Source organism: Thunnus maccoyii, chromosome 5 (genome assembly GCF_910596095.1).
Source record: "Thunnus maccoyii chromosome 5, fThuMac1.1, whole genome shotgun sequence".
NCBI lineage: Eukaryota > Metazoa > Chordata > Actinopteri > Scombriformes > Scombridae > Thunnus > Thunnus maccoyii.
The window spans coordinates 33,420,819-33,438,592 of record NC_056537.1 but is presented as its reverse complement, the minus strand read 5'-3'; the positions used below and the strand labels follow the sequence as shown (position 1 = coordinate 33,438,592).

The following is a 17,774-nucleotide window of genomic DNA, read 5'->3' as shown; positions in this document are numbered from 1 at the left end:
ACCAGACTGTATATACTTTGGCCCTGACACACCGGCATCAGGCTTCAACACACCAGGCCACATCTGGGGAAGCTTAATGCAGAGAGATGGAAAGACATATCCACTGTATTCAGCTGGTAAGAGTACCTGTGTAAAGCTCAAATGTCTTTCTGAGAAAACTCTTGTACTTCTGTGGAACCATGTGAAGTTTTTCCGCGTGGTTATTTACTTTTGATTAAAGTATGAAAGCGGCTGGTTCAAGTCCAGCTCCCTCTGCTGTAAAGTTACTTGAGTCAGATATTTTTCATACCGCACTACTGCTACTGATTGGACTGGCATGTTATCCGACAGCTATGTTTGAAGGATAATTCCACTGTAATGCATTTATTACAACTTATGTCTTATTTTTTTACTTTTGACTATCCTTTCTGCGCAGTGAGTGAATATCAAGACAGTTGGACAGTTTGGAGTCTGGGTTGGTTATTGTGCGCTACAACAAAATGAACTAGCCTAATTTGAACGACATCAACAACTGAATCAATCATTCATTACGATCGATGATGTGCGCTGGGACTGAAAATATCTGAAATATTTGACTCTGCTTGAAATGGAGACATGTCTAAAAAGGACAGTGTGCTGTTTTACACAAATGTGGTCATCTTAAGTTCATTTTCTAATGTGTGTCCAATGTGATAGTTAGAGCTATTACTTAAAAGTCAACTAATCAGTTGTTAGGGTGCTGCTTGACTAAGAAATTGCCACTGAATTAGTTGTTTTTTTATGTTCTTAATTTTTTTGTGAATCAGTCATTTTATAGTCTATTGAAGTCACATCTTGGATATACTATTCAGAAATATACTTTGGTCCTTAATAAGCACTGGACTTCTGTGTGACTACATTCATCTGCAAAGGGACTATAACACAGGAAAAACAGATTTTTAAACTTTTCAACCAGAAAAAGTCATAAGAAAAAAAAAGGCTCTTCGGGAAATAAAGCCTCAGTTGACCACGCCTGCTTATATCACCTTGGGAGAATCCTGATTGTACCATCCACCCTGGAACCAACAACAGCTGGACTGACCAGCAATACAGTGGAGAATCTGCCCATCAGAAGGCAACACACGTATTTGAAGAACTGGAGTTACATCCGAGTAACTTCTATTTATGTTGTTTAACATTTGGGGAAAAAAATGGGACAAGCTGACCTCCTCATATTCAAACCGTCAGAGAAAGAGAAGCAGGAAAGAACCAAGTGTTAAGTAATAACAGAAGCAGATCAGTGTCTATTTTAGAGTCATTTCAGTGAACTGTTGGTCAGTTTAGTCCGCTCATTCCTGCTTCCCCCTAAACCATCTAACAGCAGCACTGGTATCACCTTGTGACATCACAGAACTGCCGTGTTAACATCCAGTCCATCTTCCATTCTACAATCTCTGACTCCAAGGGCCAAAACACTCTTCGTGTGTTGTGCTTAGCCCCTTCCTCCATCAGACCCCTGAGTCTGTGTACATGCCGTTGATCAGGTAGTCCACCTGAGTGTAGTCCTTCCTCCTGTAGCTCTCATAGGCCTGTGTGGCAAACACAGCGACTGTGACCAGGAAGAAGAGCAGGCCGAAGAGCAGGACTGCCAGTAAAGATGCGGTATCCACCAGCTGCCTGGTCAGAGCAGCCCCGGCTACTTCTACAACCGGCTTGTTGAGGTTTGTGTCAGGAGTGCTGGTACTGGTGGCAGCAACAGTTATGGTAGCAGGCCGTACTGGTGGTATCCCAGTGCTTGGGGCATGTGGCTGTGGTGTGGGAGCTGATGATGATGATGATGATGACGTTGATGATGGCAACGATGTCTTTGAAACAGCAGTTGTAGTAACAGTAACGGTCGTATTAACTCTTTTAAGTGTGGTTGTTGGTTTTACTGTTGTTGGAGGGCGTGGTGTTGCTGTTGTTTTTGTTGTCGTTGTAGATGTTGTTGTTGGTGGTGTTGGGGTTGTTGTTTTTGGTGGAGCGGTTGTTGTTGTTGTTGTTGGGGTTAGGGTTGTAGGGGTTGTGGTTGTGGTTGTTGTTGTTGCTTTTGGTGGTGGTTTTGTTGCTGGTGGTGGTGGTGGTTTTGTTGTTGTTGGTGGTGATGGGGTTGTTGTTGTTGGTGGTGGTGGTTTTGTCATTGCTGGTGGTGGTGGTTTTGTTGTTGTTGGTGGTGATGGGGTTGTTGTTGTTGTTGGTGGTGGTGGTGGTGGTTTTGTTGTTGCTGGTGATGATGGGGTTGTTGTTGTTGGTGGTGGTGGTGGTGGTGGGGTTGTTGTTGCTGGTGGTGGTGGGGTTGTGGTTGGAGAAGTAAGTAGAGTAGTAGTCACTGTAGTTGTGGATGTAGTATTACCAGTACTGGTGCTGGATCCAGTACTAGCAGCATGTGTGGGTGATGCATGGGTTGGGACTTTGGTGGCATGGGGCAGAGGGGCTCCAGACTGAGTCTTGTTAGATGGAAGCTGAGGGTGTGGTACTACTGGCTGATTGCTATGTGTGCCTGTGAGGAGCTGCTTTCCTCCTGCAGGTTGGCTGCTTGGGATTGAGGATGCTACAGGGTCACTGGAGGAAGACTGGCTGGAATTTTTACTCCTGCTGTTAAGGTCTGAATTAGGGGACAGGCTCTTCGGTGGTGGTACAGTTGCCATATCTGGTCTGGAATTGGTCTCTGAGGAACCGTTAGTGGTTTCATTTTTACCGACATTGTCACCTGGGGGATAACAAATTCCATGAATGACTAAGCGCAACCAGCCATTCAAAAACCAAGAAAACACACTTAATTATAGAACATGTTAGATGAGAATAAAATAACCAAATCCTATATAGATACATAAAACATGGGCCAAAAACAATCATGGAAGTGCTTTGTTAAATATTCAGACCTGCTACTGGTTCTGTCAAAAGGCCTGGCTTTTAAATTTAGCCTGATGGTCTGTTATCTGTCATGACTCTGCATCTTCATTTGATCTGAGGTAGTGGGCACCGTCAGAGGAAAAGACAGGCCTCTTTAGGTTGCCTTTCAACTATTCACAAACACACACACTGTATACATGCTGTGACCGGGCACATCTTTTCATAATGATGCACAACATAGTCTCTGAGCTGTGGTGATGACACAGTAGTAGAAAGATTTCTGTGAGAGAGGAGGACGTGAAACTCCCCCGTTAAGAGTCAGGACGTGGTTAGCCTACCTTAGCATAAAGACTGGAAGCAGGGAGAAACTGCTAACCTGGCTCTGTCCAAAAGTGGAAAAAATACATCTAAAGCTACCATATTGACATGGTGACTCTTGTTGTTTAATCCATGCACAGACAGAAATGTTTAATGAAAAACGGTTGCATCTGTGCATTGAGGAATAATTCAAAACTATATTTAATTTGAGGAAATACTGATGTTTCTTAGCTATATTACAGTTAACTGTTCTTATGAGTGAATGAACCCTGGCTCATACCACATGCAGTGATGCGGTTACCTTGTGCTGAGACTCCATTCTTTCTGGACACTGCAGAGGAGTCAGTGAGGAGCAGCAGCAGGCAGAGGAGGTGAAGGCACACCGATGGACTCAGCTGCAGAGTCGAGGGATAACGGGACATGATGGGCTGGGGGAGGATGACACACACTCACATACACCACCTTACAGCGACACACTCACATAGGCCTAGCGTGAACTTCCACACACACACACACACACACACATGCGCACACTCAACAGTCACAGGCATATACACTCCCAGTCAGCTTACACACACACACACACACACACACACACACACAAGGAGTTGAGGCTGATGGCAAGGTAGAGATTAGGATGAAGAGGATGCAGCATCCACTTTCTGGACCTACACAAGACAAAAACAACAGCACAAACACGTATCAACAGCAGCCATTAGGGATATGAAAAAGATATTATTGTTTTTAATTCCCCACCTTCCAGACAGCTATTAGCTTTCATTTATTTCAGTATGCTGTTAAAATAAACTTGCAGCTGTGAAACTTGCTTGTCATTTTAACTGTTGTGTCACAGTTATGTTATCATGTATTAATGCACCTGAAAGCAAGAACTGTTCTGAAAACATCATGACTTGAGAGGCAGCTGTTTAAAAGCAGGGACTCAGGCTTTATTCTATATTTTCCTTATGAAAAGCCCACTGCTTCCTACTGAAGATGTACATCACAACTGTATAGTTTTATTTTTTTTAAAAGGCTCAGTAATTTCCTGAAACAGCTGGTCACTGTAGTTTTTAACAAATAAACAGGAGGAAACAGTTCATTCGTTTGGGACTATTTTCAGCAGTGGATGAATCCATATTTGGTGCTCTAGTGAGTAATCCTGGCAGCAGTACAGTGTTTGTGGGATTGAGTCAAAATACAGTGAGTGTGTTCATAGTGATGAAGGAACATGTCATCCAGTGCAACAGTGTGACTCATTGATGTGTTTTGGACGACAATGGAGCTCTATGACCCAGAGGAATGAAATATATCAGGCTTTCATCCACACACACAATACTTTTAGTAGATCAATTCATAGTTGACTAAAGAAAAATATAAAATATCACAAGCCTTATACTTAAATCATAATACACATGTTTGCTTATTGTTTTTCTTTGATTTTCTAAAGATTTTGCACGCTAGCTGACATCTATCAACCTTGAGAAGTCAACACTCTCTTAAATGCACCATCAATGGGTATGTTTTCATGCACACTAATATGACAATATTCTGAATTTGATACGGGTCATGTAAACGGCACATTCCCTTTGGATATTCCGCATTAGACCTTATTCTGAATGTAGCATTTTCTGATCGAGACGTGGGATATGCTGGTATTATTGTGGTTATTCTGGTGACATAAGCTAACAACATTTAATGATATAATTTACTTAAAAATCATTTGGACCCTATGAATTGAAGGTTTTTACTGATGTATAAATATGATCCATAAGAGACGTGAAACATCTCTGCGAGGCCGCATATCCACTGGTGATGCTGAGAATAAAAGTTGTTGCCGTCAGTGCTGAGGCGATTCTCTAACATGATCATTTATCTGTCGTTTTCCCATCTACAGGCTGACACGCTGTGCTTGTGATTATGTCTTCATTCTCACTTGTCTTTGTCATAGCAACAAGTAATGTCCTGATCAATTTGTGAGAGAGATTTGTTTTCATTTTGACATTAAAGAGTCTTTTTTCCCCCATTGATCAGTGTCAAAGACGCAAAATTACTATGATAGAACAGATTAAACTGTGAATATAATGGCTGTGTAAAAATGGTAAAACAATAACCGCCTTTATATTCCTGATATTTTTCAGTTCCTTTTTTATAGTTTGAATTGGCCTCATCAAGGCAGGCAGATTTGTTTTTCAATCTACTTCAATAAGAAACAATATCAATGTTCATTCAAGTATAAACAAGTCTGACCAATGCTGGTTCAGAAAAACAACAAGACAAGAGCTACGATGTCAGCATGACAACACAGATGACATACTGCATTCAGCCTTTCACTATACAATGTAATGGAAGCTGGAAGTACAGAGGAGTTTGGCTCTGAAGACAGAGAGTAGTAGTTGAGTAGTGACTACCATCTAGTGTTAGAATAATGCAGCTCTCAGTTAGCGCAGAATGTTATTCATGTTCTTTTTTACCAGAGAACTTAGGTTTTTCTTTAAGATCACTTGATCTCACTCACAGCCTGGAGCTGCCACTACTGAAACGTTCAGGTCATTTCAATGAAAATGCAATTCACAATAAAGCTTTTACAGCACACTTTAAGATGTTATAGACTGTATTAAAATGAAAAATGATGAATTTGTATTTGTTTGTGCATTTGCTTAGGTTGGTTGTGGATAGTGATAAAATCCATTTCACAGCAGGGGTGTGATTAATATCATTAATGGTGGCTGAATTCCATTTAGTTTTCCAAATTCATGACTCTAGTGTAACTCATGATGCTTCACCAGTATGCCTTTCTAGGACACTTGAATGGAACGGAGCCATTATTAATGTTATCAGTTCCACCTGTGCTTTTCCCTCTTTTTGTTACTATACTTCCACCGCAGCTCAACAGGGAAACACTGTCTGAAGAAACACAAAGAGGGAATTTGATGCTAAAAAGACTGTAAATGTGGCAGATATCCACTTGATATGACTAACTCAGACTGAAGAAGCCTCATATAAGCTTCACATCCAATTTTAAATACATTTTTACACTAAATGACTGTGTGGACACACTGTGGATTTTGGCCTCCATCACTTACGTTGAAAGCACATTTGAAGGGGATCTTTTAATAGTCAGTATGAACAGCAGGAATGATTACAGCGAGGAAAACCTCTTTCACTGTTCATATGAACACCTGACGCTTGAAAAATTGTGAACCTATACTTTAAGTACAGGTTGGAATTGAATGAAAATACGAAAATCACACATAAAATATGAAGAAGCTATCTTTCTTTTTTTTGTGGCTTCCAAAAAAAGTTTGGGAACCACTGTCTTACAGCAGCAGACCATACATCAAAGTCAACTTTTGAATGTACAACCCATTTTCGGACTGATGTTATTCATAAGAATGATTAATTCATTATGAAAGCTCCTCAGAAGAAAGGAAGGGAGCTGTCAGATGCAAAAGAAGTGAGAGAATTGGATTGCAACGCGTCTAGCTTGGCGCTCTTCCTCATGGCAGCGCCAAGCTTAACGTGTTGCAATCCAGAATAGCTGCTGATCAAAGCCTGTTCTAGTGCCTGTATTTGTGCACATATTCAGCATATTAAATTCTCTCGCTTTTTGCATCTGACAGCCCCTTTCCTTTTTACTGAGAATTTTCTGAGAAAATTTTTTCCATTTTTCTCATGGATTTATGAGAGCTCCTGTCATTGAGGGCAATATCAGAAACAGAATCTTCAGAATCATCTTTATTGGCCAAGTATGTTTACAAATACGATGAATTTGACTCTGATTTAGCGGCTCTCAGTGTACTTACACAGAATAACAACTCAATAATCTTCACAAAGATACACAAGGAATGACTATACATGTGATTAAGTTTCTGTGAACTGTAGATAGGATACAAATAGTGTAAAGAAGTGAAGAGTGCAAGGAGTGCTGAGACGTTACTTTACACACATGAAGTAGGAGGTTATGTACAGTCGTGGGTGAAATGTATTGCAAATTTTGTATTTTAGACTAAAATAAATATGGTCTTATAATTGGACAAGAGAGGACTGGTCTCATGTTAGCTTCAGTACAATGCTTTGCATAGCGACCTGCCCTGAATGTAAACAGGAAACACTCAAAGGTCATTATAAACGCCAACGTGGAGAGAAGTAGTAGTGATCTGACTGCACTGTAGCCCTGCTAGCCAAACTCCATTTACAAATCCAGCTGTTTAACACACTCCATAGAACAAGACTTAGAGACGCTCATTTAAGTGCCAAACACCGCATAGTGTTTCCACATATTTCCTTAACTGCACCCCCAACAGTTTATTCAAATATAGTCAGCACTGTGTAAACCATTATTTAAACTGTGTGTTGTTGGGTCTATTGTGTGGTAACGTTACACTGACCACAATAACCAGCTCACAGTTATTGTTTCTGGTGTTTAAATAAGGAACTGTAGCATTCTCATGCAACTAGTTAACATACAGTGTAGGTGTTAAAGAGTTTACCTTAAATAATAAAAAGATATTTCCTTCTCAACACAGAAGACAGTTCACATCTAAATTGTAGCTTAGCTAATGCTAAGTAGCCGGTCACTTTAGGGTTATCTGGATAATACAACGTGTTATCCTAGCGCTAACGTGCTAACGACAATGATGAGATTTCAGTGACTTACCAGCGATATGTTATGATTCATTTATTGAACACACCAACAAGCACAGATCCTGGAACAGACAGGTATCCAAACTGAACTCAACACTTCCTGTAAGTAGGAGGTGGGAAGGCTTCTTCTTCTTCTTCAGCTTTATTTCTGTCAACGTGGACTGATGTAGGCACTCTACTGCCCTCTGCAGGTCAAAGCAAAGTCAAATCACAGATTAGACACTCTTGTAGGGGCAATTTGTTCAAATTGACTATAAACCCCTTGAGATGTATCATATCGGGATCAACAGGGTCCCAAACAAAGACTGACAAGAACAAATAGAAAACAAAACACTACAAAACACAAGGCACAATACATAACACAATAAAATAAGACAATAAACACAATAACAAATAATTGATTTTTTTGAATATTATTTTTTACAAAATCTTTTTGTTTTGTTTTTTAAGGAGGACTGTTGGCATTGACAGTTCTTTTATAGGAATTCTTTGTCTGTAGACATGTTACTATTACAGTACAATATGAAAAATGTGTGATTCTTTTTTTTTTAAAGTATTTTGCTTGTTTATTTTGTAGTTTGCTGAAGGGGTGGCAGTCTGAATTATTTAGCAGACCAAGGGAGGGTCTTTTATTTATTTTTTTTCTTACCTCAGACTTACATTTTATAAAAAAAAAACATGCTTACTTTCAACTTCAACAACAGATACTGACATACTGTGTGTGAGAACTGTTGCTAGATATTACCATCATATTGATTCAGCTGTTGACTACTGCTTTGAAATCAGATTTTCAAAGAAGCTCTTCTTTTAGCTGCCTCCCTCAGCTCTTTCTCTCTGCCACAGTTGCTTCTCTTGATGACGCTGCACCTGGAACACTGTGCAACATCCTATATCGTAAAAGCCAAATTACTCCCTCTATTTCACACGACTGGCCGTACACATGAAAAAATGGAAGCTCCTCCATAAAAGGCATGAAGCTATATGTATGCATGTATCATGTCATTATTTTAGCTTGATAAAGCTAAAGCTTGTAGCCTTTAAGTCAAAATGAGTACCCACTTCCTAAATTGTAAATACTTCACATTTTCCAATTTTACAATGTTCATTTGGGCTCCTGACTGTTGTTTTAAGACACACTTGAAAAACTGTGAACTTGTCCTTTAAGTTACTCTTTAATTTCATCCAGTAATGTAAACCTACCTTTGTAAACACAGATTTGATATCCAGATCACTGCATGTAAAAGGCTCAGGTATTTTCTGCCTGGTGTGCCAGTAATCTAGGGAACATTAAATTATCCAAGAAATTGCAACTACACCATTTAACATTTAGAGTCCAAAATGCTGGAGTACACAATCAACACAAGAAAAAAAGATGTGATGCTGTACTAGTACTTTCTGCTGTACACACCAGGCCAGAAAGTACTAGCAAAAACTAGTAAAAACTCAATCAAACTCCATGTTTGATCAGCTCCCACCATCAAATGTTTTAAATCAAGGCTAAAGACCCACTTGTATTATTTGGCTTTCTATGGTTGAAATGTTAGTAGAGTTGTAAAGTAGAGTCTTGGTTACAAGCTCCCTGCTATACTCGTATACTCGCTATGTCTTACTGCTGATGACACAGTCTTGATAGGCGGGGTCACAAACAGTGATGTGGAGGCCTACCTGAAGGAGGTGGAGGCCAACAACCTCTTACTGCATGTCAGCAAAACCAAGTGGTTGTGGATTTTTGGGGGAAGCAGCAGAAGAACTACATACCCCTGAGATCAACAGGACACTTAAATTCAATTCAATTTACTTTGATGACAACACAGCTAAACTGGTTAAATTTCTTTCTGGTACAGCGTGTAACAGCACAGTTCTATGAACAATATTGCACAGACAAGAATCACATGGCTACAATCAGAAACCACAAATACACACAGCCCAACAGTTCCATACAGACTGACTCGACAGCCATAAATGGTTAAGGCGCCAAGGAGTTTGAGGTCCATATTGCAGTGGGTGAAAAGATGTTTTTGAAACAGTTTGTCCTTGACAGCAGTGATTTATAGCACCTGACAATTTGCTGGAATTTTTTATGAGTTTGGAGTCTGTATTGTTGTACCAGACTGTTGTGGATGATGTTAGTATACTTTAAATTATTGCTGTGTAGAAGCGGAGGAGAAGGTGTTGTTTCACTCTGAATTTCTTGAGTTGACGTAGAAAGAAAAGTCTTTTTTGATTATGTGGTTTGAGTAAAGGTCCCATATGAGAGTACTGCAGATGTGAGTGCCAAGAAATTCGAACGAGGCAGTGATGGATATGGGGTTGCTGCTAAAGTCGACCACAAGTTCATGAGTGATGATGATCCAGCAGATTATTGTGTGTGCACCAGCTAACTATTTGATTAACCTGTTTACAGTGATATGTTTCATTGTTTGAGATGAAACCTACAATGGTTGAGTCGTCTGCATACTTATACACTCACCAGCCATTTCATTAGGTACACTTGTGCAATCTAATGCAATCCAGTACAACAGCTCTGCCATAAATTCTACTTTTATGAAGCTGACATTGTTGACATTGTCAGAAAGGTGATAATTCTACTTTATTATTGAGGTTGTAGTGGGTGGTGGTGGTGGTGTACTGGAGTGCATTACATTGAAATGTGTTCCTGATATTTTGTCCACTCCATTAACATACATACACAAATTCAGAGTCTCTCTTCTCCTCTGGTGCTGTGGAAAGCATCCGAACAGGGTGTGGCGGTACTGACTCTCCTTGAACACAGCTATTCTGTAAGAAGGCGGAGAACCAGCTCCCAGCCACATAAAAAAAATTAATAATAATAATATTCACTTGGAGAAACCTCACAAGGTTCTGCACAATGGGAAACCTCCCCTTAATAAACAAATGCCTCTTCAACAATAATGAAAAAATGCCTCTTCAATAGTAATATTGATATTTATAAACAAATGCCTCTTTAATATGTGTACAAAATAAAGCCAACAGGTGTTAGGCTAATGTGAGGCAAGCACAACCTCTTGCATGATGATCACTAAGATCAACCCAATGCAGGTAACTTGGTTGGAAGGATTATTTTGTAGTATTCCCTCAAAAGGTACCCTCAAATCAGAAAGCAAAAGACCAGAAAGAAGACTTAAAAGGGCCTGAACAGACCAACGTTTCTGTCTGACAATCTCTACAAATGAGGTCTGCAACCAGTTGAGGAAAGAACAGAATGACCAGGGTGTGCAGTTTCTCTCCTCTTAAACCCCAGAAAATATACATATTTTGTATTTATAGTTATCTTATTTATAGTTACAAATATATTCATATGTTTTTTATTCTATATATTGTATGTTTTTGTTACTCTTTCTTAGTCTTTTAGCTCAGCCTGGAGTATGTCGTACTGCATTTAACTGCATTAATTGTTTGTATGTGTGACAAATGAGACTTTTGACTCCTTGAAACTTTGGTACTAGAATACACATGTTTATCAGCAGCTGGAAGACAGCTTTTAGTCTTTTTGTGATCAGTGAGTACTTCACTGGTGAGCCACTAGATGGTGTCATTACCTCAGAAGTACAACTGTCCTGTCAACAAAACGGCTTCCCTAACTGAAACTGCAACCACAACTACTACTACAACAGTTACTATAGTTACTACTGCAAATGCACTGCTACTTTCTCTACAACTACCATTGCTAAATAAACTCGAATTGCTATCAAATAAAAAGCTAAAACCATGCTCGTAAAAGCTTTTAATTAAAGTTTAAGCTGTTTTTAGATCTGCATTCTAAATGTTATATTTTAGATTCTTGTGCTATTTTGTTCTCTTTTGTTTTCTTTACTGATCCATTTGATTATTTTCATATCATTGAATCTGTTATGCCAAGCACTTTGATTCAACTCATGAAATCTGCTGTACAAATAAAGTTACCTTACCTTACTTCTGATACCATTATTAAAACAACTACAACTACTACCAGTACATATTCTACTACTCATTACTAGACAATTACTCATATTTATCATGTTTTGTATGTAAAATGTTCATCTGCAGGATGAAATGCAATGCTGTGAATTTTTCCAATAGTATATATATATATATATATATATATATATATATATATATATATATATATATATATATAGCGTATAAAGTTGCACAAAGACCTCTCAACTATATATATATATGTATGCACACACACACACACACACACACACACACACACACTAGTCCTGGGACAGGTTCTACATGTTGCATGGGGAAAATGTGGAATAGATAGTCCTTAATGATTCAATGTGTGCCAAGACCACACTAAAGCAGTTAAAAACTAAAATGAGCAAGTGAAAGACAAATAAGAGTAAAATACATTTTGAAGTTTTAATTGATTTTATCGCCTGTTTAAGGGTAAAGAAAAAAAAATTTTTTTTGGAAAAAAAATATAAAAGCTTTTTTTTGCCAATTAATTGGAGGTTAAAGAAAAAAATAAGCTTTATATTTGTTTTTACACTTCATTTTAACTATTATATAACTAATTGCATTATTTAGTAGTGTATTCAGTGATATTTTTGACTTGTCTGATAACTTTTTACAACTTTTGGACTCACACAAATGTGTAGGATACTATGGCGAATGGCACATTGAATTTCCTTTGCCTAAATGATTGAATGTAGGCCTGCAACTTCAATAACAGCAGGCCTACAATTTTTATTCAAGAATGGATGGTGTCCCCGGTTGACCCCATTCATGGTAAACTATCTGTATTAACATAATTTGGACTGAAGTGCAGAAAGCTCTGTCGGCTGTAGCCCAATAAGGCATTAAAGTGTCTCCGCAGCAGCTGCAGCGATCATGAAGCTGTTTTCAGCCAACACGTCCATGCTGCCCACCAACAGGGTGATATGAGGACACGTCCCGAGCTCCTCGGTCACTGTGTCATACACCCCGGAGGTGAGACAGCCAATTACATGCCGACGCTGCCTGGGGCTGTCAGCGTAACGCACACACACACGCGCACTCCGACAAGCGCACACCCTGCGTCTGCTAAGTCTAGAAGAAGTGAAAGTAAGGTCAGCAGTATCAGTAGGTGTATTCCTGCTTTCTTTGTTATCCCTGTGGCTCCGGTCCTTCTAGTGAGCAGCACTTGAACCGTCTCCATGTCTCTGCCAACCGTCTCCCGGCTGTTCAGGAGCGCGCTGAGGACTCAGCTGGTCCCTGTGGCTAATGTGTCGGCCAAACCTGCCAAACACCATGTCACTGCTGTGGTGAGTTTATGTTCACTTTACCGACTGAACTGACCACATCAGACCCTCGCATCCGGCGGGAGCAACATATATTCTCCGCAACAGCCTCTGAATCGATACCCGTTAGTCAGCTTATTAGTTAATTACTCCGCGTCGCAGCACATCCGGCCTGATGTGACAGAGCAGATCACGCTCCATTAACTGCGTCAAACTTCACACTTCTGTCTCTTCTCGTGCTAAAAAATATTTATCTATTATCCATATCAGACGTTGAATATCTTCTCTTTCCGCGCGCAATGCTTAAACGACAGCCTAACTGAAACAGAATTATTTATCAAGACTCTTTTGATAAGTGCGTCAGTATCTATAGCCATTATTCCGCCTAATTCCAACACGTAGACGCCTCTGTCAGCTCGGACATAAATAACAAACAAGCTATTCCCCGAATGTTCACAAATATGTGGACTTTTGTATGTGAACTTATATTTATTTTCTGACAGTATTTGAGGCAGGAGGTTGTTTTACTGTAAATAAAAAAAAGGTTTGATACTGTCTGGAAACACTCTGCCTGTTGAGCAGGTGCCAAGTCAACGACCTTCATGCTGACCACGGTCAGACAGAGTGGGCCGGAGCCGATTTCAAAATGAATTCTCATACAAAAAAATATTATATTTAGGGACCGACAGCATATTTTTGCTCATTGTGACACAATATCAGCCACAGGAACTGAGTGGGAACAGTGTTATTTACCCAGTTCCGTCCGTTATTCGGTTATATTCAGCTGGTATGAATGTTAGAAAGGACATTGCTCAATAATAAACATAAATTTTTTTTTAGACAATAACACCACATTGATTAAAGATACAAAATCAACTCACCTAGGCTTAAGTATGAGAACAAGGGGAACTTGGGGTCAACTAGAGTTACAACTAGAAAACGAAAGTCAGCAGAAAGCTCATGTCTTTATCAATAATTTCCGCAGAAATGGTTAAAAAGCAAATCATTAGAAAAACAGTGTGAATATAAATGTGCGCATGTCGTATTACTGTTTGTGTTCTCGGCTGTTTTTGTCACGCTTGCTTGTCTGAAATTTGAAGTATCGTTTTCTTATTCGTTTACTGTTAAGTAGCCTACCCTCTGGCCTAAATCACTTCACTATTTTTAGACGTACTGGACGTTATTGAATGTTTGTGTGCTGCTTGTGTTAAGATAACTGTTGCATTGAGAGGTAATAAAAAACGGTAGGAATACATGTTAATATTCCTCAAACTGGAGTATTGACAAAATACTTTTTTGTTATTTATTTGTCACCTGTCATATAGATACTGATACGAGATTTTTAACGCTAAACACCAATATTTGAGAATAACAAACTAAACGAAAAAACTAAATAACAACATAGATAATCCAATATTTGTTTTCACATTTTATTGAAGAAAAGTAAACTATATTATCAAAGGTGACATTAACTATAAGATAAGTGTTTTTAGCATACATTATCCACCAACATACAGTATAAGCCAATACTGATATACCTATAGTACCTGTATTAAAGGTACCCTTTGATGTGTTTTTGTAAACAAATAAAGTTATGTTTATATTCAGTGTTGCTCACCAAAATGCACTGTGTGCATTCTTTAGGTCTAACAAACTTGTTGAATGCATTTCCTTCCTTATGAAACATTTGAAAAGCTGATTTTTGATGTGCATCCTTGTGTAGAGCCACCCATAAAATATGACTCCACAGTGCCCCTAGTGGTCAACTCACACCTCATTTATCACTCAGGCCCTATTAGAAAATCTGTCATTTTTCTATATTATGAGAAGTTTAAACTTTGCTGCTACAAAGAGAAAGACAAAGAGACAGATAGAATAACTCATAGAATTTCTTTTCCATTTACAAGTCATAGATTATATGAAATCTAACTATCATGGTAGAGAGCAGAGCTGTAAGAGCAGTCAGACAAATGCTTGAATACTGAGACTGTCCTGAATCAAGACATCTGGAACTTCTACTGAAATAGTAATATATTACTGGGAAAGGGGAGTTTTTCCTTACCGCTGTCGCCAAGTGCTGCTCATGGGGGAATTGTTGGGTCTCTCCCCCTGTAAATTAAAGAGTAGGGTCTAGACCTGCTCTATGAGATGACTTTTTGATGTGATTTAGTGCCATATAAATAAAATTGAATTGAAAATTGAATTGAAATGAGTTTCATGAGAAAACCAGAACATTTGAGCTCTTGCTTCTACCCAGAGTTACTGTGGGAATTTTGGAGTGACTCATGAAAATAGATGGACAGGATTTAGAACAGCCAAGTGTTGTTTTTGGATTGAATCCATACAGACTACAGAATCTAAGAGAAGTCTTTTTTTGTGTTCTCTGCCAAAGTCAACAAACATTTTATCAGATTTCTATTTTATATGACCCAATATTGACACAGGTCTAGTAAACAACATCAATCAGAAAATAGACAGAAATCTACTATATGAATCACAATATGGGTATCACATAGAAGGAATATTGCATTACAGAAATCAAAGTAGTCTCATATGCTGCCAACTCATCTGTGATATATAAATTCAACAGTCTCTTGTCTCTGTGTGTTTGTCTCTCAGGAGCAGGCAATAGCTATGACAGCCTTCTTCATTTCCATCCTGGCTCCATCCAGCTGGATACTGGCTCACCTGGAGGACTACAAGCATAAGAAGCATTAGAAGAAGACAGAGAACAGAGTATCATTCCGACCCAGAAGAAGATGCAGACCAGTCAGCCTTCTCTCCCTCCAGGTCTCTGCCTCTCCATCTGTCTTCAGCCGATGAGACGAGTGACCAGTTTCCTGCTTCCAAGTAGTTTCCTGCTCTTCTGACCTGTGACAATGTACATCTGTGCACCTACTGTATCAACCTCTTACCAATAAAAACATGTTCCTTATATAGAAACCCAGGCTGTGTTTGCTGTTTGAATGCAGGTTGTAGAGATCAGTCGAAATAGCATTGATAAGGCATATATGTCTGCAACTAAAACTCATTTTCATGATTGATTCGTCTGTTGATTGTTTTTTAAAACAGATTCCTCTTTTAGCTTACAGGATGTCAGAAAATACTGACAGACGTTCATCACAGTTTTCAGATGTCTTGTGTTCACCCAACAGTCCAATATCCACATTTTTGCTTCATAAAATTGACTAATGGATTAATCTATGAATTGTTTACACACTAAAGGCATAACATGTTTAAAACATATAGTGGAGGTGTAGTTTCATCATCACAGCATATTAATCACTGCACAAGTTAATGCAACAGTACAGATGGATGTGATATTAAATGGAATGTATTTACTGTAGAGGGTTTCAGTGCTTCTCATAGAGTTTTAAATTGCATTACAACACATTTATTATTAATACAGCCATTTGTTTCTCTTCAATATTGTTTGTGTACGCAAGATAATAAAGGTACTGCAGTAATAACAGGCTGGTCAAAACAGGTCAAATAAATTAGGGAGGAGACAACAAAAAAAATCATTTTGTGGGATGTTTTCTGGAAAGAAAGATTTAATTTGGCATAAATTATAGAGGGAAATATGATTTCTTTGAAAAGAGGAGTTCAATTGAAAACTAAATATTCGCTCATTTATTATTAGAAACATCACCTTCCATGTTAATTTAATCGTATGTTTGCTTATAGACAAATTTCACATTTTTGCATATCCAGCTGACCTGCTGTGCACTGATGAAAACTTCACGTTATCCTGATTGGAATTATTCATTGTTTTTATATTTTCTCCCTTGAATTAATACACAATTGTTTTGTTTATCTCAAACCATTCTTAGGAAATCATTCAGAAATGACAGAGCTGTGAAATAGCAGACAGACAGACAGACTATTTCAAACAATGTACATAATCATAGTATTTATAAAAGCAAGCATGTACACAAATTACAATAACTGTGTACATTATTTCTTATGTTAATATGCTGACATACACAAGATTTAACTGAATGCGTATTTATATAACTTCATATGAGCATATGTTCAATTTCAATATAAAACTATTATGTTATTTATCTACTGTATGTACAGTATAAATGATAAGGTTACTCTTATATGTGTACTCTTGTAGATATACAGTATGTTCATTGTATATATGACTACATATATAGGAATATCTACAGGATATGTCACAAAGTCATATCCTACACTTATTATCTTACTATCTAAATCATGATCACTGCATAGATAGTATGAACAGGTATGTTAACATCTATGGTGATTGTCGCTTATGCATTCACATAAAATATCCATCAAATCCATTATTTGATCATTCAAATCAAACTTTGATGACTGATTTATCATTAAAGTAATTTATGTTGCAAAAATTCTCTGGTTCCACCTTCTCCACTGTGAGATGTTTCTGCCTCTCTCTGTTTGATATCATTGTAAATGAAATATCTTTGGGTTTTGGACTGTTGGATGGACAAAACATTTGAAGACATCTTCCTTGGACTAAAAGAACTTATGACCCAGATAGCATATGGAAGTGGGTCACTTCAGGCAGTGATGCAGCACTGCTGGCCTTCTTCTGGCCTGGATAAAATGGATGTGAGTCTGAAATGGCCCACATGTAAAATACCTAATATGGTGCAAATATCCCAAATCACATGTGGACCTTCATTTGGCGAAGATGCGGTGCTCTCGCTGGATTTGGGCAGTTCTGATTTATCTGGTTTG

The 17,774-nt window shown here is 38.4% G+C and overlaps 1 protein-coding gene across 1 annotated transcript; it reads right to left on the bottom strand.

The window, feature by feature from the left end:
- Window positions 1-1,466: 1,466 nt before the first annotated feature.
- On the bottom strand, window positions 1,467-7,924 carry wu:fa25f02 (uncharacterized protein C11orf24). Its single transcript, XM_042411801.1, has 4 exons — window positions 7,826-7,924; window positions 3,470-3,836; window positions 2,223-2,707; window positions 1,467-1,823 (listed from the first exon to the last, which is right to left on the bottom strand). The coding sequence occupies exons 2-4, from the start codon at window positions 3,588-3,590 to the stop codon at window positions 1,467-1,469; spliced, it is 963 nt and encodes a 320-aa protein (XP_042267735.1). The 5' UTR covers window positions 3,591-3,836; window positions 7,826-7,924.
- Window positions 7,925-17,774: the final 9,850 nt, after the last annotated feature.